Source organism: Martes martes (assembly GCF_963455335.1).
Source record: "Martes martes genome assembly, chromosome: 14".
Lineage (NCBI taxonomy): Eukaryota > Metazoa > Chordata > Mammalia > Carnivora > Mustelidae > Martes > Martes martes.
Window position 1 is genome coordinate 42,605,108 of NC_137902.1, and position 23,307 is coordinate 42,628,414.

At 52.8% G+C, this 23,307-nt stretch overlaps 1 protein-coding gene across 1 annotated transcript in view; it reads left to right on the plus strand.

Annotated features, from left to right (window-relative positions):
* Window positions 1-23,307, plus strand: part of GRID1 (glutamate ionotropic receptor delta type subunit 1) — a gene marked incomplete at its 5' end in the record, with an annotated part of 686,402 nt that overhangs the window by 133,483 nt on the left and 529,612 nt on the right. Inside the window, one exon of the mRNA XM_080823657.1 lies at window positions 15,122-15,406. Within this exon, the coding sequence (XP_080679783.1) occupies window positions 15,122-15,406 (285 nt within the window). The remainder of the gene's footprint in view (window positions 1-15,121; window positions 15,407-23,307) is intronic.

Sequence of the window (23,307 nt, forward strand, 5' to 3'; positions counted from 1 at the left end):
GGAAGCAGGGAAGATGGAGCCCGGTTTGTGGGACATGTGCCTGGAATGAGAGCAGGAAGGTTTTCCTAATTTCATTTTTTTAGGTGACTTTGAACATCTGTCTACTGCTTGCTGGTTGTTGGTCTTTACCTGCTGGTTCTTGGTCTTCACCTGTTGGTCCTTGGTCTTCACCTGCACCACTGGGTTTGTTGGGAGCGTGGGAACAGCAGGGTCAGCAAAGTCAGACTACTTGAGTTTGAACTCAGGCTCCATTGTCTTTTGCTGTGTGACCTTGGGCAAGTGACGTGGCTCTCTGAGCCTCGGTGTCCTCATTGGAAAAATGTTGACAATAATCCTTCCCTCAGAATCGTCAGGCAAATCCAGTGAGATCCCCAAGGGATGCTGCCATGAGCAGAGTGGTTTGCTCAGTAAGTTAGGTCTTTTCCTCAGCCCATTTTGCCCACAGTATCGCTGTATCTCTGTGAGGGGACTTGGTGTGTGGTTGTCACTGGCTCCCATGCCACCTCAGCCACATTTTGGAGAGCAGTCTCAGGCCTGGCAGAAGAGAGCACGCTTGCCCAAGTGTGGGACTGCCCTTCCTTGGGGTGGAGGTCCCTGCTGAGGAGAGAGAGTGCTGAGGCAGACCACAGTGTTCAGATAGCTCCAGATCCTCCCAGAATCATCCATGCTCAGTCAGGGGTCTGGGGTGTGGGGCTGCCTGCACGGCCTGGAAACTCAGTGCAGAGGAGCCTGTGTGCATGTGCGAGGCCGTATGGGTGTGTGCGTGCTTGCTGGGTGGGGCCTTTGGGGGGGCTGAGCCCCAGCCCTGCAGCTCCCTATTCCTCTTCTGGTGCGAGCAATGGGGGCTGCATCCTCTCACCCCTTTGTCTCCTTGTCTCTGTCTAGAAAATTTGTCTGGACAGAGGAGGGGGGCCCCTGCCTTCCATGGCCAGGGCAGGGCCAGAGTTGGGCCAGACTTAAGTCTATGGAGCCTTCTAGGCCTGGCCATCTCTGTGGAGCCTCTTTCATAGCCGGAAAATGCCCGGAGGGAGTGCAAGTCACAGTGAGCACATATTTTGTTGGTTTTTTGGAGAAGAGAGGGCAATTCTCACCTGTTTTCGGAGCCTCTCTGCCCCAGTTTGCTGCACCGTAGCACCCTCCAGAAGCAGACCTGCCTCACAGGAACGTGTGGCCAGCAGCAGCTCACACAGGGGGCCTGTGCCCGCTGAGCTTGCCCTGCAGACGGAAGCGGCCTCACATGTGCCCCCACCTGGTGACAGCGCTGTTCTCTGTGTGTGCCCTTGGCACTGCCACCTTCTGCTTGGCTGAAGGGGAGGAAGGGGGTACCTGCTCCCCTTGAGCTGGGCTCCAGGGAAAGACTCGTGTACTGCGTGTGCCTGCTCGGACTTGGAGAGTTTCATGACGCAGCTCTGCCCAGGCTTACACTCTGTGTTCCCCTCAGCGATCTGAGAGGTGATCAGTCCGAGTGACGGGCCCCCTGCACTGAGGGTCTACCTCGAGTGCCCCATGTGGTGAGGTTGGCTCTCCTCTCTCCCCGCGGCTGCCAGCTGCTCTGGGGTGTCTGCATCCCTTGGGCTCAGCCTGTGCCTCCATCAGCCTCCATGGGGTTTTCCATTAGGGGCAGAGGTGGGGGAGGGGCCCACTGTTCCTTTCCCAGCTCATCCATTCTCCTCTTCCAGCTCCTTCCCTGGCATTCTGTCCTCTATCCTAGAGCTCTCTTGAGCCTCCCGGGGCATCGCAGATGCTGACCGCAGGCTGAATGGCTGGCCTACTCCCTCTAGGGCTGGAAGGCACCAGCCCCCATCCAGCCCTGCTCCTTGGGCCCTCAGCCCAGGCTTGGGTGGGCAGCCTGTGCCTCTCTGGAGGCCTGAGTTCTTGGTCTCATACTAGCCAGGGGGTGGGTTGTACCTGGCAAGAGACTTCACATTGCCAAGCCTCAGCTGTTCCCTCCATAGAGGGGAGTGTGGCGATTCTCTTCTGGGTTGTGGGGGATGTCAGGCCGTGTGCCACTAGTCCTGCTCACTCTGGGGGGTGGGGGGGAGGAAGCCTGGGCTCGGGGTCTGCCTCCTTGCTTGCCCCCCCCCATTCTGTGCTTCTAGCTGACTCTATCCCCTGACCTGTAAGGGCCCTGACAGTCCTCACTGCCTCCTGCACCTGCACTCCCCAGCCCTGGCCCTGGCAGGGCAAAGAGCAGGAGGAGTCAGCTTAGGCCTCGAGTCCTCTTGCTGCGTCCTCACTGGGGCCATTTTTCCAAAGGCAAGCTCTGAGCTGGCCTTGCCTGTGCCCAGGAGCCTCCTAGTCTTCTTCGTGGGATCAAAACACATCCCGTATCCCCCTCATTCCTGGTGGGTCCACTGATGCCACCCATGTGCCTGCCTTGGCTCATGCCATGTTGCCAGGGGCCTAGCTGCTCTCTTTCTCTTGGTCCCCCTTTTATTTGCATTCTGTCCCAGCATCAGCAGCTCTGTCCTCTGTGAAGCCCCCTTGCCATCCCGGGCTGTGTGACTTCATAGCCATGCTACTCTCGCCTGACATCCTTCCAGGGACACTGAGCCACAGCATCCTGGGCCGTGCTCCAGTGCCCTCTCCACATGGCGTTTCTAGAACCTGGGCCCAGATCTGCATCATCTCATTGTTCCTGGCGTGGGTGCATGGTAGGTGCTTGGAGAGATTTGTTGTAGGGCCTGGGGGGCAATTTGATTGCCCAGTAGGGAGGATCTGGTTCCCAATCGGTCTTCTCATGGCGGGAATGGTGCCAATGGGAAAACTGAGCCCCACTGATTGGGTTTTTCTTAAGTTCCTTTCTGGTTTGTGAATTTTGTTGTATTGTTTTTCAATTTTCTCCAAGCATCTGCTACTGTGAAAATTTTCATTATCACTGGCAAGGATCCCCTCTCATCCCTGCTGGTTGCAGGAGATTTCTGATTTCTCTCCCAGTCTGCTTCAAAGCACCTGGGAGCCAAGATGCCTAATGTCCCTGGACCAGCTGGGCTTTCGCTCTCGCATCTCAGGAGTGAGCCCCCTGTGACCGGGTTCAGCAGGCCTGGCCTGTGTCCTGAGGGCTTTGCCTCCGTTCCCTTGGGATGCCGGGCTGGTCCCGCCGGAAAAGCTTCCCCTGGGGGCCGGGCCAGCACCAACACCAACCCCTTTTCTTGAGAGACTGTCAGGTGGTGGCTGCTGGGAGCAGAAGCACCTGCCTCCTTCAGATGCATTCTGGAAGAGTAGCACCGACTCTTCAGTGTTGGAGGCTCTGTGTTGTCATGACGGCTGTTAGGATGATAATGAGGTGATAGACGTCAAGGCCATGCAGGGCCTTGGGGTGAATGAGAGAAGCAGCTGCAGGCTTTGGCAGGTAGAACCTCAGCTGGGTGCTGCCCCACTCAGCCCCAGCCAGCAGAACTGCACCTGGGCCCCCTGCTGGGGAGATGCACAGGTGGGCCCAGGCTGGCCTTGGGCCCTCACCAGCAGCCTGTTTTTGGACCTGGCTGGGCTGCTTTCTTCCCTGGTCTTAGCTCATTCCTCATGCAGGCGCTCAGCTAGTCGTAGTCACTGGCGGGGGCTGGATGTTTTCTGGATTCGAACTCATTTGAGGCTTGTTTGTATCCTATGACATAGGCACTGTGGGTTTTGTTTGCTTGGTTAAATGCATTTATCTGATTTGAAATCACTGTGGTAAGGCCATTTTTAAGGTGGGGCATGGAGAGGGCAAGACTTGCCCAAAGCTACTCGCAGCTGAAGGCACAGAGCAGGGATGTGAGTGTGGGCAGTTCAGCTCTGGAACCTGTGATCTTACCGTGGGCTGTCCCATCTCTCTGGGAGGGACGGAGTGCTTCATTTTTGTTTCAGCCCCCAGTGGGCTGGACAGCGGTCTGCTACCTTCCCCTATGTCATTGGATGTCCTCTGCACCAGTGTGTGCTTGGTTGAAAAGGAGCTGGGAGGGAGGGTGCTGAGCACCTGATAAGTGAATGAATGATGAATGTGGGAACAGACGCTTCCCAAGGGGAAGGAATTAGCATCGTAGAATTGATTCAAGATGTATTTTGTGCCGGAGGCTTTATTTTTACGTCTTGTGTGTAATGCGGGTGCTGTGACCCATTCCTCCTTGTCCTCCTCCTTTAAAAAATAATACATCGATGTCCTATAAAGGGACTGGCCCAGGCTCCCGGATGCTAAGTGACAGGCTAAGGCTCGGGCTTTGTGGCTGCTGCCTCCTGGGAGGAGTCATGGGCTGAATGGAGCAAAGTTCATTTGTAAGACACAGGTCAGAAATCTGGGGGGCCCTTCCCCCCCACCCCACTGTTGTCTTCACAGTCAGCTGTGGGTTTGGACCAGTATGTGTGGCCAGCAGCCTGCTGGGACTGCTCCACGCAGAGAGCATGACAAAGATGTAGAGAGCACTGCAGGGCTCCGGGGGTGTGCTCAGCCCCATCTGTCACAGCTACCTCCCTGGCTGGGTCCCAGATCCCTGCTCCTGCCCTCACCCTGGGTGCTGTGTGCTGAGGGGTGTGGGGAACTGTGTGCAGAGGGGTGAGAGGCATGAGGGGGCTAGCCCTGCTGGCCTTTTCCCTGGGTCTGGCTGTAAGGCTTGGGGGCTGGATGGCAGCCAGAGGCGGGGGGCAGCTAGGCTGAGCAGAGTGAGGGCCGGGGTGGGGCTGTGGAGGGGTGGCACCTAAAGGGGGGTCCACACACCCTGTTTGAGGGACATCGTGCAGGTGGCAACGTTGAGCTCAAGCCTTCCTTCCTCCTGGAGGGCGGGTGCGGCCCTCCCAGTGATAGAGTCAGGGAACGTGGCAGGATGGACGAAGGGTTTCCCTGGGTCAGCAAAGCCCAGAAGCTGGGGTCCAATGGTGGGGATCCTCCCCTTGAGAAGGGGCTATTTCTGCCCACTGTGGGGGCTTTGGCCAGTGCGTCAGGGCTGGGCTCCATTGGGAGATAGGTCAGGGCATAGCACAGTGGGCTGGATCCATGCATGCCTGATCTGCTCGGGCTTGTGGGGTTTGTGTGGGTGTCCCTGTGGACATTCACCTTAGAGACAGACCCACGGGGTGTGACAACCTGTTGCCCTGAGTGAGAGTGCCATCTTGGGCTGCCCCTGTGGTAGTGGGTAGACCAGGGCCAGCATATGCCCATCCAAAATTGGCCTGTTGTTGCCTCCTGCCCTGAGACCTCTGGGTGTCTGTCTCAGACTTGGTGCCAGGGACGGAGACGTCCTTAGGGGACTCAGTCCAGGGTATGACAGAGACCTGTGAACAAACAGTGGTGCGCTCTGACTGTACTTGTGTATAGGGCCTGTGGTGTCCTGGCTGGGGGAACAAGTCCTCTGGAGAGGAAGAGGCACTTGAACTGAGTCTGGAATGCTGAGTTTCTACCATGGGAACACAGGTGATGGAGATGTGAGCCTGACACAGCAGAGCCTCTGCTATTCCTGCTTTGTGCCTCAGAGCCCAGACATTGCCTCCCAGAAGCCTCCCGGGAGGCCAAGCTGCAGGAATAGTGTGGGGTCTCAGAGCTGGAGCTCAGAGCTGGAGCGAGGCAGGATGGGGACGTTTCTGCACCCTCCCAGCTTTCTGGAAGGGGCCCTGGCTGAGAGGTGACACTTGCTCCTGGGACACTAACCCCTTGTGGTCAGAGAAATGGGGAGCTCAGGGCCTAGCTGGCGGGTATCCGTGGGCCAGCTTACACACCCAGGGTGGAGATTGGGAGTCAAGGTGTAGACATGGGGCTCTGTCCCTCTGGGGCAGTCAGCCCTACTAGGGAGAGAGATTCACACACACGCACACATGCACGTATGCACTCTGAGAGAGAACTTAGGCTAAGGCTCAGAAAGTGAGAAGCAACAACAGGGGAATGAGAGAGATGGCCAGAGAAAGCTAGAAACGTCAGACATAGGTTGAGATGGGAAGGGAGATCGAGCAGCCTCCCTGAGTCTCTGTTCCCCAACTGAGAGGGCTACGCTAGGCCTGGCAGGAGCACTCAAGCCGGGCGGGCCCGGTGATGGGATGGCCTTGGCTTTGGGGAGACACATGCTGGTGGAGGGAGGGGAGAGGCACATGTGAGCTGGCCTTGGGTAGCCCAGGGATATGGGGAGGGCTGAGGCCAGGCTCTGGGATCTGGCCTCTTGGCATACATCCAGCCTTGGCTTCTGGCTCATTCCATCTTCCCAGCAGCCCTAGAGGTGGGGACAATTATTAGCCTGTTGGTAAGTGAGGGCTGAGGCTCAGCCCAGCTGAAGTGACTTGCTTGAGGGCACATAGCTCTAGCTGGGGCCCTGCCTGTCTCCTGGGTCAGAGGCAGCTCAGGGTTTGAATCCAGGCTCCCTTGTGACTTTAGGCAACACCCTGATGTTGGCTCTCTCCTCCTGTCAAGAGTGGGGTAGCAGTACCCATTTCCCAGGGGAACCATGGGTTCAGCAATGAGGCGGATGGGCCGGGCCCCCTATGGAGCCTGGCAGCCATCTGTGCACGGCTCCCGTCTTTTCTGGAGTCCAGAGCAGCAGAGTGGCTGTGTCCTCACCCCCAGTCCCTCTGGCTGTAAAGGTGAAAACACCGTCTTGCCTATCTTGGGGTATCCAAGCCTGTCCCAGCTGCGGCCACACAGGATGCCCCTTGTCCCTGAGTGCATATCCTGGGAACGCTGAGCTCCCCAGATGGCTCCCTGTGCCGCTTCTCTGAGCCAGGCTGCCACCTGGGCTCAGGCCTCGAGCTGTCCCGCCTCCGAGGCCCCGGTAGCCAGCGCTCCTCAGATCTGGGTGCGTCTCTCCCTTGCCTCGTCGGCTCCCAGACAGCACCCTTGCTTTCTCCACAGTTCGCACTGTCCCTTTCCCACCCCCATACCGTCTCTCCTTCTGGGGCAGAGTTAGAGGAAGTGAGTGTCCCTTGGCCCCCGGGCTCATCTCTGCAGAGATTAGATTCTGGAGCCAAGTCCAGGAGACCCCAGAGCCCACAGTCTTAATTCTCCCTGTGCTGCCTCGGGCTAGGCCCGCGCCAGGATGAGACACACTTTGCCATTGCCCTGTTCCTGGCATGCGTCCCATCCACGGATTCTGTGGGGGACTCGTTCACCTTGGGGCGCTGACATTCCCAGCTCTTTGTCCCTAGGCATCTGTACGTTCACTTCCTCCTTCCTGCCCTGAACATCTTCTGATCATCTCCGTATCAGGCCCTGAGCCTGGACCTGCAGAAAACTGTGAAACTCAGTCTTGAGTTTCGCTTTTCTTGGGACCTTAGGAATTAAGCATGAAGTCCAATAATACAGACTTGATAGAGAGGCTAAAATACTCTGACCTCCAGGGAGAGGGAGGATTAATCTTTCTTAGCATGGGGAAGTCGAGGAAAGTTCCATAGAGAAAGAGGCACTTGGGATGGGTCTTGGAGGAGGAAGAGGAGTTTGAAGGGCATAGTGGTGGAGGAAGGGCATTTCGAGACAAAGGAATCAGCACGTGTGAAGGTAGAGATTGGGAGAGGGGCATGGTGATATGAGCACAGAGCTGGGGGCATGTTGGACAATAGAGGGGTGCCATGCTGGTGTGTGGAGTTGGGGGATCCTGGGGGACATCTCACAAACTGGACTTTGACTCCCAGGCGATGGGGAGCACGGCAGGAATTTTAGGGAGCATGCTTGTTGAACTTTGGTCTGAAAAGTGGGCTAGAGGAAGAAATGCTGGGAGGCAGGGAGACCAGTAGGCTGATGAGGGATGTGGGCAGGAGTGGGGAGGGGCATTCAGAGGCAGGGTTGGGAGGGGGGAGCCCAGGAAGAGAGCTCTGGGCTCGGACTGCGGAGAGAGCTACAGGAGGCCCCTGGGTGCACTGCTGCTTTCGAGGTTCTCTGAGTCTCCCAGGACTTGTCACTGTCCTGATTTAACTTCCACAGTGTAGGCTTTGTGTGAATCCAGCCCGAGAGCCCGGCGTTCCATTGGCGGAGCAGTAAAAGTCATTAACGAGGAGCTGGAGAGCTATAAATAAGGCAGCACGATCCCACCCCGTGTTCCCTGTGTTTCCAATCTGTGGGAGCATGGAATCAGTTTTGATTCATTAATTGGCATAAGGATGAGGCCCCAGAGATTGGCATGGTCCTGCCAGCTCTTCTCCACCCTCCTGCTCTGCTCCCCGTGTCCTGCCTGCACCAGCTGCTCACTTGCTTCAGGCTACACTCCAGCATCCAGTGGGACCCTCCGGAGCTGCTCCTGTTGGGCCTCTGGGCAGGGGCATGGGAGCTCCCAGCCTGGAGGTGCTTTGGGGCCTCCGCTGACTTCTCTCTCACTGTCCCCTTGGCACCGTCTAAGCGCTGGGTGAAGCTCTCCTTACTCTAAGACTCTCCAGATTTTGGGATGTGGCTTCCCTTTTGGGAGGACATGAGTATCTGGGCACCTTGGCAGGTTTGAAAACTCTGTCTCACCATCGAACTGTGGATGCCAGTAGTGCTTCTCTTGCGGAGTTGGTGGGAGTCTTAAACAGCTTGTTGCTCTGCTGTGCCGTGCTGGGCGCTGGGCCAGTGGCTCAGGGGGTAAGTGGAATGCCCGCGCTTTTGCCCATGGGCTCATGGGTCAGAGAACGAGATGCCTGGCGGTGGCCACACAAAGTAGTCCATAGTTGCAAATGTCGGTGGATGGTATGCAGGCAAAGTGCAGTAGGGGAAACTAGAGGTCATGGAAAGTTCTTTTGTGGGTGTGACAGTTACCCACAGAAACCCAGAAGGAGGGGAGCCAGCCACCAGCTGCAGGAGGAGCTCTGCAGACCGAGGGAGGTTTGTGGAGACCTAGAAGCAGGGAGAGCTTGGAGTACCTGAGTTAGGGCATGAAGGCTGCTGCCTGGGACACAGGGTATGGGTGTGGGCTCGCAGGTCTGGTTGGGAGCGTTGATCTTATTTGAAAGCCAGAGGGAAGTTAACGTGGATAGTAAGCAGGGAAGCACAGCTTGCTTGGTGTTCCACGAAGGCCATTGCGCTGTGGCGTGTCGAGTGGAAGGCAGGAAATGGATCAGCGGGGAGGTTGGCGGTAGGTCGAGGTGGGGGGATGTCATGGTGGTTTAAACCAAGGTGACGGAGGGAAGTTGATAGACCCAAGACTTATTTACATATTATGTAAAACATCCAGGACTTGGTGATGGCTTGGATGCAGAGGGTCAGGGAGAGAGAAGGGTCAAGAACACGTGGTGGATAGCGGTGCGCCGTTTGCTGAGATTGGTGACCAGGGTAACCACCTTGCTGGGTGCATGGGTCTCTCTGGCTCTCCACTGTTTGCTCACAGCCATGGAGAAGGGGGAGGGGAGTTTGACCAGCCGGGGTGACTCTCACTGCGGATTTCAGCAGCTGTGCTACCTAAGGAGAGAGGGGGGCATGACGTTCTTTGCAGGAGAGTGGCTGGAATGATGGCCGGAATGAGAGCTGGACACAGCCGGAATGATGACTGGACAGACGCTGAGCTGAGAGGAGCGGGGAGTGAAGGCAGGCAGAAGCTGCTGGGAGTGCACGCTTTAAGCAGGTCTATGGGACAGGATCCACCAGACAGGAGGTGAGGCCCTGCTGACTCTCCTTTGGGGTGTCCTTTGCTAGTGAGCAGCGAGGGCAGGGTCAGCATCCTGTAGGACCAGAGCTCTAACCTCTGCCGTTGTCTGGTGCTGCCACCCTTTCCCCCCCATTTCGTGGTTCTGTTTACCTTTTTAAGTGTCTTAATAAAACATGAAAAAATATTTATTCTTCATAGATCAATAATTTACTATGAGTTATGACAATACTAAATTTGGTCAATTATTCATTGACTATAAAGTATTTATAAATGCTACCTTAATTTAAAGTGTTAGCCATTAGAATTCAAATATTAATAAAGCCGGTGCCAGCTGAAAGGAGGAAAGGAAGGGCACAGATAACGAGGGTGGCTCTGGGGAGGCTGAGTGCTCATGGCTGTTAAGAAGATTAGAATAACGAGTTGTCACCGGGAGCCCCACTTAGGGGGCAGGCAGAGGTGCCGGACCCCCTCTGAGAGACAGACTGTTCCTTCTGGAGGGTAGGGCTAAGCCCCGGGCTGCCCAGAGCCTGGCTCTCCCTTCTGTTGCCTGCTGAGACAAGCAGAGTCTTGTCAGGCTGCCCTGGGCATGTCTGCTTCGACCCAGGTGGAGTGGCCTCTTTTGCCTTGTCCATCTGGAAAATGTGGGATTCTTGGAGGGGCGACAGAGGCCAGTAAGCACAGGAGGTTAGGGGACCTTGTCCTCAGAAGGGCAGGGCCCCCATGGTGGGTCCCACCATACCAGGACCACATCTGGTCTTCCAGAAGGAGCAGGTGTGAATGTGCGGGGGCTCGGGGCGGGCATCTGGTGGAGGGGAGGCCTGGGTGGCTGTGGGCAGCATCATTTCTGGGTGGTCTCTTCCAGCACAAGTCCTCTGGGGCTATTGCTTGCCCCCATGAGTCTTGGTGCCTGGAGTGACCTCAATGTGTGGGGGCACCTCTCTCACCCACAGCGTCCACTGCAGGCACCTACTGACTTGATAAAGCCAAGGGTTTGCTGTTAGCTGAGAGAGGCCTCGTGCCCACTTGCCAGCTCCTTCCTCAGGGCCTGCGCTCAGTGTGGAGCTGCCCTCAGAGTTTCTTTCCAGGGAAGTGCTGGGTCGCAGCAGCCCAGGAATCCTGGGCTGTGTCCCCTACTGGCCACTGTGTCTTCCAGGACTGGCTCTAGAGGCTTCTGGTCGTCTGCTTCTGATGCTCTCTTTGCTGGTTGTTCTCTGGCTGTGTGGCCCTGGCTGAAAGGCCAACCCTCTCTGTGCTTCAGTTTTCTCACCAGGAGATCAGAAAGTTCAGGTGGGATGAGAGTTACAGAGAGCCCATCTGTCCCATGATGTGGCCGGTGCTGTGCCTGACATGTCCTACCCCGAGGGTCTCGTGTCTGGGAAAGCCTGGATCAGCAGGATGGCGTCTCAGGGGACACTGGCGGGAATGGGATTGTGGGGCTGTCCTGGAATCCTGGCGGAGCTCGTGGGTCCTCTCCTTTGGGCCCAAGCTTGAGCTCTGAGCACTTTCTTTCCCCCAGTTCCTGGGAAGCCACTGGGCAGTGCACAGACCTTTACAGAGACCCTCTGCTCTCCCAGGCTGCCAAGCATGGGGAGGGGGCTGGAAGCTGATCACATTCATCTCCGCTTCTTGCTTTCCCAGCTGATGAGCCACTCTCAGGGTGCCCTTATCAAGCCATCAAGCCTGAATTCTTGCAATCAAGAGAGCCGCTTTATGACCACATGATATTGGAGGCAAAGAATGGTAACAAAGGCTCTTATCTTGTAGCGAGCCACAGAAACACCTCCAAGTAGGAGAGGCAATGACTCTGGTGGCTTCTGCATCCCTACTGGGTGTCAGACAGTGCAAATGGCTCTTCACACACCGAGACCCTTCTTGGAACGTGCACGACAGCTCTGGGAGGTGGGTGCCATCGTCTTCATCTGACAGAGGCCCAGAGAGGGCCAGCACTGTCCAAGGACCCACAGCATGTATGTGGCAGGGCCCAGATTCAGACCCCGGCTGGGGGACCCCGGCACTGGGGTTCAGCATCTCTCTCTACAGTGTGGGTATGAGTTGTAAAACGTCCTGTCCCAGGAATGAGCACACAACCTTGATTAAGCTAATAGCTGATTTGGCTTTGATCTGATGTATTTTGATCATATTATTTTTATGTTAGGAGCCTCTAAATAACCATCATTTCAACAGTGCCCCAATTAGCAGGCCATTCACAACGGATTGGAAATTGACTTGTATCGGGCCTCTCCATTAGTGCCTGGGAGAGGCTTCCAGCCTTAATCACCCGCCCTGTCCCCGAGGCTGGCGGCTTGAGGAGCTTGCGTGGTGCTGCAGGTGGCCGTCCCAGTGGCGAGACAGCCAGGCCCACCTCTGCAGGGAGGGCTGTCATCAGCACGGGTGAGGTCCCTCTCTTTCTTAACTACTCTTTCTTGGGATCCTGGCCGTGACTTGGGTGGGGATATTGATGGGGTGATGGGTGTGCCCAAGGAGAGTGGCGGGAAACTGATACCTGTTTAACTTCTTTCCTGTGTACTGCAGGGCTGGGATTTGCCATTCATGTTTTAAGTCAGTGCTGCCGGAACTCTGCTGGGGAGAGATTCTTATCCTCATTTAACAGGAAATGGGGGCTCAGGAAGGAAACGTGCCTGTAGCCAGAGACTGCTGACCGGAGGACCCTTAACCAGACCTGTGGTTAGATTATAGGGTGTCTTCCACTGCCCTGATGAGCCTAGGTCCAGCCAAGAGGTTGGTGTCCCTGGCTACCAGCAGGATGGGGCAAGGTGACCGGTCAGGCAGTTGTTCCCTGAGCATGTTCCTGCTGCCTGGCCCCTGTCTTTGTCCCACTGCACCTCTCTCTCATGCTGGTCTAAATCCTCTTTCTTCGAGGCCCCGATGTCACCCCTCTCTGAGCTCAAGGAGCTTCATCTCTCCTTCCTCATGGGCTGAATTGTGCGGTCTGTCCTCTGGGTGGGTCTAGACTCCTCAAAGTTGGGGCTTCATGTTGTCTTGCTCTTTACTCCCCTCCAGTACGCAGTGCAGGGCTTTGCACATAGTGAGGGGAGTGGGTACTGAGTGGATGTATGAAACACGCAGGAGGGAAGGAATCAGTCTGCAGGGAGCAGTGGGATGCATGCCCAGGTGGGGAAACTGAAGCTCAGAGAGGTTCAGAGACTTCAGAACTGGTGTATATGGAGCGGGTACAGGGTTTGCCCCCAGAAGTCAGGTGGTGACCTGGGAGGGAGTTGGATGGGGTGGGTGACAGCTGAAATGAGCACCATCATGGGTGTCCTGGGCTGGGTGTCTGGACAGCCTTATATCCCAGTGATGTCAGGTCATTTTGTGTGATTACTTCTTAGAGTTAGAAATTTGGTGTATTGGGAGTAAGAGAGTAGGTACAAGAGAATAAAGAGGAATCCATTCAGCATCACAGCACCTTGCTTTTCTCCTGCCTTTTGGTGATTTCTCTTGCCTTTTCCCCAAGCATGCTTTTTAACTAGCTGCAGTCCTGGGGAGCATATAATTTTGTGCCCCGTGGTTGTCACTTAGCAGCTTCTCAGAAGTCTTTTTTAAACTGGATTGTGTCTCAGTTCAGCCCTGTCCCTTATCGCTTGTTTTTTCCTCCCAGCCTGTTATCTGGAAAATGGACACAATACCACCTGCTAAACACAGGTGTCGTGAGAACGAAATACACAAAGTACTCAACAGTATTTGGCACGGAGAAAATTCTCACAAAATAGTCCCTCCTCCTACATGGCTTCACTACTTACCCATCACCGGAAGATGATTTTCCTTTTCTCAAAGAATTATCTGTTCACGACTCAAAATTTTGGCAAAATAGAGAAAAGATGGAAAATCAGTTCAGGCCTCTTCTAAAATGCAGTCACTTTTAGCATTTTGCAATATTCTCTTCAGGTCTTTCTTTCATGTGTGTTATTTTATTTAATTGATACAATAAAATACGTATAATTTTGTATTATTTTCACATAACTTTTTTATGGCAAGCGCTTTCCCATGTTATTGTATTATTTTCGTAAGTAATTTTAAAGGCTACATAAGCTTTCAACAAATGGAGCGTTTTTCCTAACCACTCCCCTATTTGCATCTTTTAGATTGTGAGAGAGATTTTGAGAGTATAGATCAATGTCCTCTGAGTGTTTGGGGCTCTCAAGCCATTCCTATACTTTGGATAGTGCCTAGAGTAGAGTTACTGACCCGAGGGCATGAAAATGTTAAGGCTTACTGTATTCTTGCACTGGTCTTCACTGGAGAATGGATTGTGTCTAGGGAAGGATGGTGAGCAGGACGGGCGTAGCCCATGGCCTCCTGGAGTTTGTGGTCCAGAAGGGGAGACAGAGAGTTACACCAGCCATGCATTGTGCCGGGATGGTGGAAGTATAGGGTGCAGGGGGAGCTTGATATGGGAGGTCCTTAGCCAGACTGGTGATGTGGAGTCTTGAGGAGTGAGTGTGAAGGTTCAAGACGCATTGGCGTCTGCTCCTGGTCACCTTCTCTCAGCCTCGTCTGAGACATTACATAAACCCAAAGGCCCTCCACCGCAACAACCGCATTGTCAAAGTTGTTCAGAAGTCTGCCGTCTGCAGCAGATGGCCTGCTGACATTCACAGGCTGTGTTTTGAAGTTGCATCTGCTTTCCCACATTCCTCCGTCACATAAGCATTATTAATAAATGTCTGCTTCCAAACTGGTGCAGTGGGTTGCAGTGTTGGGACGGGCATCTTTCTATTAATTGGTCTGATGTCCCCAAAAGATGCAAGCATGTGGCTAAAAGGGGCGTCCCTTGTGGTTCCTGGATGACTTGTGAAGATGAGCCGTGCCGTGCCGCCGTCCTGGCCCCGGCTGCCCGGACCTCCCTCCCTCCAGCTCCGCCTCTGCGTAGCAGCATCTTCCTTTGTGATTATCAGCTGGCTTTTGCATAATCCTGGGCTTCTGGAAGCACCTGCTTCATCTGGGGTTTGACCCTGTATTTTATGATATAAATCAAGTGGACTTGGCCAGAAGACCTAGGGTTTCTTTCTTTCTTTTTTTTTTTTTTTTTGCTGCAACCCGAGTCCTCTGGGGTAAGTGTCTCCCTGACTTTCTGATGTAATTCATTCCTATCAGCCACCATCAGTTCAGTTCAACCAATAATCATGGAGCACACAGTATATTCATGGCCCATGTCTTGGCCTCAGAGATACACAGATCAACAAAATGTGTTCTTGGCTCTTAAAGGGCTCACAACCCAGGTGGGCAACAGAACGGCTAATGGAGCAGCTCTGATGGGTGTCTCAAACCAGATGTGGGCTGGATTCTTGTCCTGCCATCCCTCCTTGAGTAGCCCACAGCAAATGATTTTGCCTTCTCCTGGCCTCCATTTATTCCATTTACTCAGCTGCAGAATGGGTGTAAGAACATCTAGCTGGCAGGAGCCCTGAAAGTCTTAGTAGGACTCCACATGTGAGAGCTGCTGGCCTGGCCCGGGGTGGTTCCCAGTCTCTGGAGGGAGGCAGCATTTCCTGGGGGTCCCCCTGGGCGCGAGCTGCCAGGCCTGGGCCCTGCGGATCAAAGTCAGTGTGGCTTTGTCTCCAGGCTGACCTCTTCCTCTCTCTCCCCTCTCTTCCCAGCCTGTGACCTCATGACCCAGGGGATTCTGGCCTTGGTCACGTCCACCGGCTGTGCGTCTGCCAACGCCCTGCAGTCCCTCACAGATGCGATGCACATCCCACACCTCTTTGTCCAGCGCAACCCCGGAGGGTCTCCGCGCACTGCCTGCCACCTGAACCCCAGCCCCGATGGGGAGGCCTACACGCTGGCCTCCAGACCGCCTGTGCGCCTCAACGACGTCATGCTCAGGCTGGTGACAGAGCTGCGCTGGCAGAAGTTTGTCATGTTCTATGACAGCGAGTATGGTGAGTTGGGGGCCGGGGTTTGCTCTGGGGCTCCTGGGCGGCACCTTGGGCTCTGGGAGACCCCCGAGCCAGGCCACTGCCATGGTGGCTGAGAGCTTCAGGGTGGGCTGGGTGTACATGGCGGTGGGTGGTCTGGGTGGAGTGGGTCTTGGGGTTGGTGGGGCCCAGCCTTGAGCTTTGCAAATGGGGGGAGAGCTGCAAAAGCAGATCTGTAGACAGGCACGAATGTTGCCTAGCAACAACACCTTATCATGACAGCTGAAGTTTGAATCATCTTAGAGTTTTCAATGAAATATTAATAAACTGCTGGTAGGGATCTGAAGGGCTGCACGTAGGTAGCGACAGAGGCTGGCCAGCATGGTCCTCTCAGAATACCCCTCTTCAAAGACCGTCCCTCACGCTGGACAGTCACCTGACCCTCCCAGCTCCGTGGTCTCCCCTCAGTGTCAGGGTCTCAAGTGGGGGCAGAGGGCAGGGACAGGGAACCCCCAGGGTCATGGGACCAGGCTGGGATCATGGGGGTATGGCTGGACATGGCTTTTCTGAAGACCTCCCAGAAGAAAAAAAATAAAATTTGTTGGTTAAAAATGCACAAAAAAATGGGCTTTGGAGAAATAGTTTTAGGTGTTCTTATGGCTGCCCTGTGAAAACAGGCCAGTCCTAGTCCCAAGATGAAATGGTTTCCATGTTGTGTGTTTTTTTTAAAAAACACTTTTAATTTTGAGATAACTGAGATTCCTATGCAGTTATGAGAAATGGTCCAGAGAGATCCCTTGCACCCGTCACCCAGGTTCGCCATGGGCAGTGTGTGGTGTAACTCACATGATACCACAAGGAGGACTTGACGTTGATGCAATCCCGTGACCTTTCCACACTTCTCCAGTTTGCAGACACTTGAGTGTGTGTGTGTTCACATCTGTGCAGCTTTATCGTGGGTACATTCATGTGGCTGGAGTCAGGACACAGGGCGGTGCGCTCAGCAGTATCCCTGTGCCCCCTTTACATAGCCACCACTACTCCCATTACGTGTCTTTAAAGGGTGGGGGGTTGCTGGTAAGGGTCGGCGGCCTGGTGACTGGGGCCAGGGTGCCGTGGGTTGGCCCTCGAAAGTCTTGCCTTGTCTCTTGGTGAAATCATTCCTTTGCCAAGAATGTAACTAGGAAGAGAAGCCAGCATATGTTTGCATTTGCCTAAATACTCTGCTGCTCTAAGACTGGAATGTTGTCCTCAGCTCTTGAGCAAATATGCTGTTTGGAGTCTTCCAGAAGGAATTGGAAGAGCAAACAGTCACTGGGCCGAAATGAAGATGAGGTGGTGATAGAGACAAGGGTGACCCGAGGCTCCGGGCACTTGAACTAGACACTGGCTGGCACCTGGCCTCTCCTTCCCACCTGCATTCAATCCCTGGCACTGTGCGGGGTGTGGTGGGGGGTGTTGGAGGAGCTCACAGGGCACCTCTCAGGGCCTCGGCCTTCTCTGAGAATCTCTCCTACTGATGTTTCAACCTGGGCATCCAGTGTGTTCTGTGGCTGGCCTGTGGACACCGCCAGGGCTGGGTGCTGTGGGACTGGGTCCACATGCCCTCCGGCTCCCTTCTTCAGACGTCTTTGCTCTCCTTGCGCTGTGGTCCTTAGAAGTTCTTCAAGCCTTGGTTCTCCCCAAGGCCTGGGAGGCGGGAACTGTAGCCACAGGAGGGCAGGGAGCAGCTCTGCGGTCTGCCCACCCTGCCTGGGCTCCTGTAATTCTTTTTTTTTTTTTTTTTAAGGATTTTATTTATTCATTTGACAGAGAGAGAGATCACAAGTAGGCAGAGAGGCAGGCAGAAAGAGAGAGAGGGAAGCAGGCTCCCCGCCGAGCAGAGAGCCCGAAGTGGGGCTCGATCCCAGGACCCCGAGATCATGACCTGAGCCGAAGGCAGAGGCCTAACTCACTGAGCCACCCAGGTGCCCCTTCTGTAATTCTTGTACCTGATGAATGACACCTGATGGCACTTGCTCAAACTATGTGTTTTTGTATTATTGTACCCCTTACCCTAAGTCAGCTCAAGGATCAAGACCCCGAGGAGACGAGCCCCGATCTTTACCTGTCTGAAGCTTCCCTTCTTTCCTGGGAGCTGCTCTCACAGGCACATGTCTCCCCCGCTCAGCCTGCTGTCAGCTTGTCCTGACCCACTCATGAGGGCTGATTGCTGCTGAGCACTGACTGTCACACCAGGCTGTAAGCTCCAGGAGAGTGGGCCACTTACTGTTCACTGCTGTGTGCCTGCTGCTTAGCACCGTCCCTTGCACAGAGAAGGGCCCAAGAAATTGTCACTGTGTGAATGAGTCCACTTATGAGGATATGGGATTTTCAGACAATTTTCACATAAGACAAAGGAAAAATGGGAAGAAAGACAAGGCACCCGATAGTCTCACCTCTGAGGTCGGGGAGGTGGGCTAGGATGTTTCATTCTGCAGATATATTGCCCTGCCCCTTTCCTCTCCTCTCTGACCCACAACCTCCAGTCAAACCAAAAGGTGTGCCCCCTTTGCTGACATGGATGCTTTTGCTACCTTTGGTGGGGTTGAACTTAGTTTTCTCTCTCTCTCTTTCTTAAGGATTTTATTTATTTATTTGAGAAGGAGAGAGAGAGAGCACGGGAGAGTGAGCATGAGCAGGGGGAGGGGCAGAGGGAGAGTGGGAAGCAAGCTCCCCACTGAGCAGGGAGTGTGAGGAGGGTTTCAATCCCAGGAACCCCCCGGGAACATGACCTGAGCCGAAAGCAGACACTTAATTGACTGAGACACCCAGGTGCTCCTCGAAGTTAGTTTTCAACCAGCCTGGACTTTATCAGTGATTCCAAAAAGACATAGGGTGACCGATAGCTTTCCTCTAGCAGACAGGCAACTGGTCGGACCTCGAATGCTGTGTTGAGAGGGATGCCGAGGCTGTATTGGCTCAGCAACAGAAAATGCCGTGGTTGCTCCATGAAGTTTCCGTGCTGCAGGGGAGGGGCTGGCGGTATCCTGACGCGTTTGCTGATTCTGCTGTGGGTGCTGGGGGTTAATGGAACACCTGGACACTGCTATACATTGGACTGTTGCTGTCTTGGGTGCTGATCCGTTTGGCTTTAGGCTTTCTGGAGGCCAAAGCTCTTTCATCGGATTCTGTGCCAGACCTCCTATCTTTGTAGGCCCTGGACATCAGTCCCCTGATCTGACAGCCTCCAAGGCCAAGCCCCAAGCTAGTCTCCGTAGACTTTAACCACTTTGACTCCCACCACTTGTCCTGGCTGTGCCCCTCGTGCATGTCTGGTTTCTGGCCTGTTTTGCCCCCCTGCCTTGTGTAAGGTGGGCCAAGGTGGTGGAGGGCCATGTGCTCTTTGCTGCGGTACATGCAGCCCCCCGAGGGCGGGGTGTGGGTGTCTTCTCAGCATGGCTGGCGTTGGCCTGTCTCAGAGCAGTGGGTAGACTCAGTCTGCTGAAATGCCCAAGACAAATGGTGCCTCCAGAACTCCTCAGGGCTCCTCCTCCACCCCACCACTGCACCACGAGCTGCAGATGAGCCCAATTAAAAAGCAAATTGAGTGTAAAGACTGTTTTATTCCTTCCAAAGTCAAACAGAAGGGGTTTGGGGATATGATGACTTTTTTTTTTTATGCTGATCTCCAAGTATCTTTACATATATTAAATGTATATTATATGTATATATATGTTAAAGCCATTCCGTGACTCTTTGAGGTGGGATTATTGTTGGTGTTTGACAGGTAAAGTACATGAGGCCCAGAGAGGTTCTTTTTGACCTGAGTGCCCATGCGCTTTGCCAAGGCACCATCCTATTTCTGTAATCTGGGACTTGCTATGCTCCAGCTTCCTCTCCCTGTCCCCAGCCAGGCAGAGTTGATGCCAAGAAGGAGGGAAGAGTGCTTTGGAATGGACTTGGCATCCCAAGGCTGGTGTGCTCAGGACGTGAGTGAATGTCACATGGAAAGTCCCTCCCTTGCTGGCGGAGGCCTGATTCTTCCCTGCTGGCCCCTCTGCCTCCTTCTCAACCCAGGAATGACCTGTCTTTGGTGGAACCTGAGGACTGGGCATTGGAGTCAGGAGTAGAGGGTCAAAGAAGCCGAATCACCAGGCCCCGAGACAGAACTTGGCAGAGGGGTGCTAGAGGAGTTTTCGTGTATACAGTTTACAAAATGTAAGATGTGCCATTTGGTAAAATTCCATCGAAATTACTTGTATGCTTGTTGTGACAGCAAAAGGGAAAATAGAAGAGAAGCTGACATTTGGGAGAGAAAAATCTGTAACATGAAAATACCAAAAGTTTGGATCGAACAGAACAGAGAACTTTCTGATGTGCCACTTCAAATTCTGGGATATTCATTTGTGTGTTGGGGGAGTTGGGTGCCAGAAGCTATAGCCACAATTTTTCCCTAGTGAGTACACTGGGATGAGGGCGGTAGTTGGGAAGGAATCTTAGAAATCACTGACTCATTCATTCAACAAATATTCAGAGTCCCCACCACGTACGATGACAACGTTTCTTTATTATAGATGAAGAAACAGGAAGTTGGCTCAGGCTGCCCCGGGCTGGGATGTGAAGATAGGACCCCAGGACTCTTTCCTCCACCATATCCCCAAGGGTGCGGTGGTTTTCCCTGGGCTCCTGGGCCAGCCTACAGGCCAGAGATGGGTCAGGATCTGCATGAGTAGCTATCATCTATGTGTGCTGGTTTTTAAACTATTAAAATAATTAAAAGTCAAACATGATAATAATGTAGATGTCAAATTAAAAGAATGATAAGAAGATAAACTCCTGTGACCTCATGCTAGTTTAAAGAAATGCAAAGCAGACCCATGTGTCCCATTACTCTTACATCCTCCCTTGCTGAGAGGATGTGACCATGATCCTGACGGCATATGAACCCTGTCCTTGCTCTCCTTGCTGGCTTGTCACGCAGGCATGGACCCTGCCAGATAGAGCACGCAGTTTGGCCTGTTAGTGAACCTTAAATATATGGGGTCACACTTCTGTGCACTTTTGTGACTGCTTTTTTCACTCAGAATTAGGTTTTTGAGATCCATGCGTCTGATTCAGGGTGTGTTAGCAGTCATTTCTTATGGTTGCATAGCATCATCTGATTTATTATCTGTTTTAGTGTTATGGGTATTTGGGTTATTTCCAGGTTTTTGCTATTACAGATAATGCTCATTAGGACATTCTTGTATTTGTCTTTTGAGGCTTGTGTTCAAGACTTTTTTTTTAAACTTACAAACTTTTAAAAAAGATTTTTAAAAAATTTATTTATTTGACAGAGAGAGAGATCACAAGTAGGCAGAGAGGCAGGCAGAGAGAGAGGGGGAAGCAGGCTGCCTGCTGAGCAGAGAGCCTGACGTGGGGCTCGATCCCAGGATTCTGAGATCATGACCTGAGCCGAAGGCAGAGACTTAACCCATTGAGCCACCCAGGCGCCCTTAAACTTATGAACATTTTAATTTATTTTCTAAAGTTTGAAGTTTCAAATTCATTCATTCATTCTTTCTTTCTTTTTCTTTCTCTCTCTCTTTCTCTTTCTTTCGAGTTTTTGTTCTGATCACCTGGTGCTTCTCATGACAAGTGTGCTCCTTAATCCCCATCACCTACTTTACCCATCCCCTCTCACCCACCTCCCCTCGGGTAACCAGCAGTTTGTTCTCTCTAGTTAAAAGTCTGTTTCTTGGGGCACCTGGGTGGCTCAGTCGGTTGAGCATTTGCCTCCAGCTCAGGTCATGATCCCAGGGTTCTTGGATCAAGCTCCAAGTCAGGCTAGGTGCTCAGCGGGGAGCCTACTTCTCCTTTTTGCTCTACCCTCCCCCCACTCATGCTCTCTCTCCCTGTCTCTCTCTAAAAGATAAAAAAAAGTCTATTTCTTGGCTTGTTTCTTTCCTTTTTCCCCCTTTGCTCATTTGTTTTGTTTCTTAAATCCCACACATGAGTGAAATCCTATGGTATTTGTCTTCCTCTGACTGACTTGTTTTACTTTGCATCATACTCTGTGGCTCCATCCATGTTGTTGCAAACAGCAAGATTTCATTTTTTATGGCTGAGTAATATTCCATTATATGTATATACTACATCTTTATCCATTCATCAATGGATGGACGTATGGGTTGCTTCCATATCTTGGCTATTGTAAATAATGCTGCATTAAACATAGAGTTGCATGTATCCTTTTAAATTAGTGTTTTTATATTCTTTGGGTAAATAGTCATGTGATTACTAGATCCAGGGTAGTTGCTTTTTTTAAAAATTTTTTAAAAAGTGGACTCTGTGCCCAGTGAACTCATGACTCTGAGATTAAGACCTGAGCTGAGATCAAGAGTCAGATGCCCAACTGACTGAGCCACCCAGGTGCCCTGTGGTAGTTTGATTTTTAACTTTTTGAGGTACTTCTGTCCTGTTTCCCACAGTGACTGCCCCAGTTCATATGTGCAAGATTTTTTTCGGGGTCTTTCCCGAGGAGCAGAATTGCTGGAGTATTTGGTCTGGCATGTTTCACTTTAGTAGGTTATTCCAGATTGTTTTCTAGAACATTTCTACTGTTTATACTGTCATCTGCAGCATACTGCAACCTCACTAACACCTGGTAGTCTTCACTTTTAAGATTTTCATGTGAAATGGTATCTTGCTATGATTTTTACATTTTCTTGATAGCAGATGAAGTTGAGTGACTTTTTGTATCTTTATGGGGTATTTTTATTTTCTATGGAATGCCTATTTACCATTTTAAATTTTTGCCCATTTCAAAATTGAGGCTTTTCTTTTTTTAAGTGTGGCTGATAGCTTTTTTCAGTCTGCCTTAATGCACAGACGTTCTATACTGTATTGTTATCAGATTTATTCATCTTTTGTGTGGTTAGCTCTTTTTCATATCATTTAAGAAGTCCTTCCCCACACAAATGTCATATTCTCTGGCCCAAACTTCACTCTCTGCACTGAGGGCAGATGTTCCCCTACAGGCTGGGTGTCCACAGTTAGGTCCTAGCACTGGGACATGCACAGCTCCTGATGCTAGACCACCTCTCTCCCTAAAGCTGTGGCCTGACATTCCTCCCATGACTCTGCTATGGGCTCCGAGCCAGTCTTGTTCTTCCTGGGTATTCTGTAGCCTGTGGCAAGGTAGTTAGGGAAAGCTTCCTGGAGGAGGTGACAAAGACCTGAATGAGGACTATTACAAGTTAGGAAAGCAAAGGGTAAGGGGGGAGGAGGGTAGAAGAGCGTCCAGGCAGAGAGAAGAGTATGCTGGAAGGCCTGGGGGCAGTGGAGAAGGGAAAGATCATATGGCTGGATTATGGGCCATAGCCGGGAGTGAGGCTGGAATATAGGTCTGGCAGGCCTGAGAGGCTCACTGAGGAGCTGCCTATGTCCAGGCTCACTGGCTGCTTATAAAAGGGAGGGAAGTACTGCACAGAGAGGAAATGTGATCTGACTGAGGATAAACCCAGGGACTGGAGTTCAAGCCAAAGGCAGAACCTGAACTTCCCAGGTGACAGTGGGAAACCAGAGGTGTCAGTGAGAAACAGCTCATGCCTTCTCAGTCCTTGCTCTGGGTTAACCACAATGTCCCATGTCAGGGACAGCAGCTCACAGCATCTCATGGCTGTTCTTCCTGGTGCATTGGTACTATTCCCGTTTTACAGGTGAGGGAGCAGGCTCGGAGAGGTAGAGGCTTCCTCTAGTTCAGATGGCCGAGGAATGAGGGGCCGGCCAGGTCTGAGTCCCGAAGCTCATAACACAGCTCTGCTCACACACAGCCTCTGGGTCCTCATGGCGAACCCTGCAGGTAGACTCTCTTCTTAATACGCAAAGATTTATTGTAGCATTGTTGGCAACAGCAGAAGTGGCCAACAACCTAAATGCCCATCTTCAGCAAATTGGTTAAT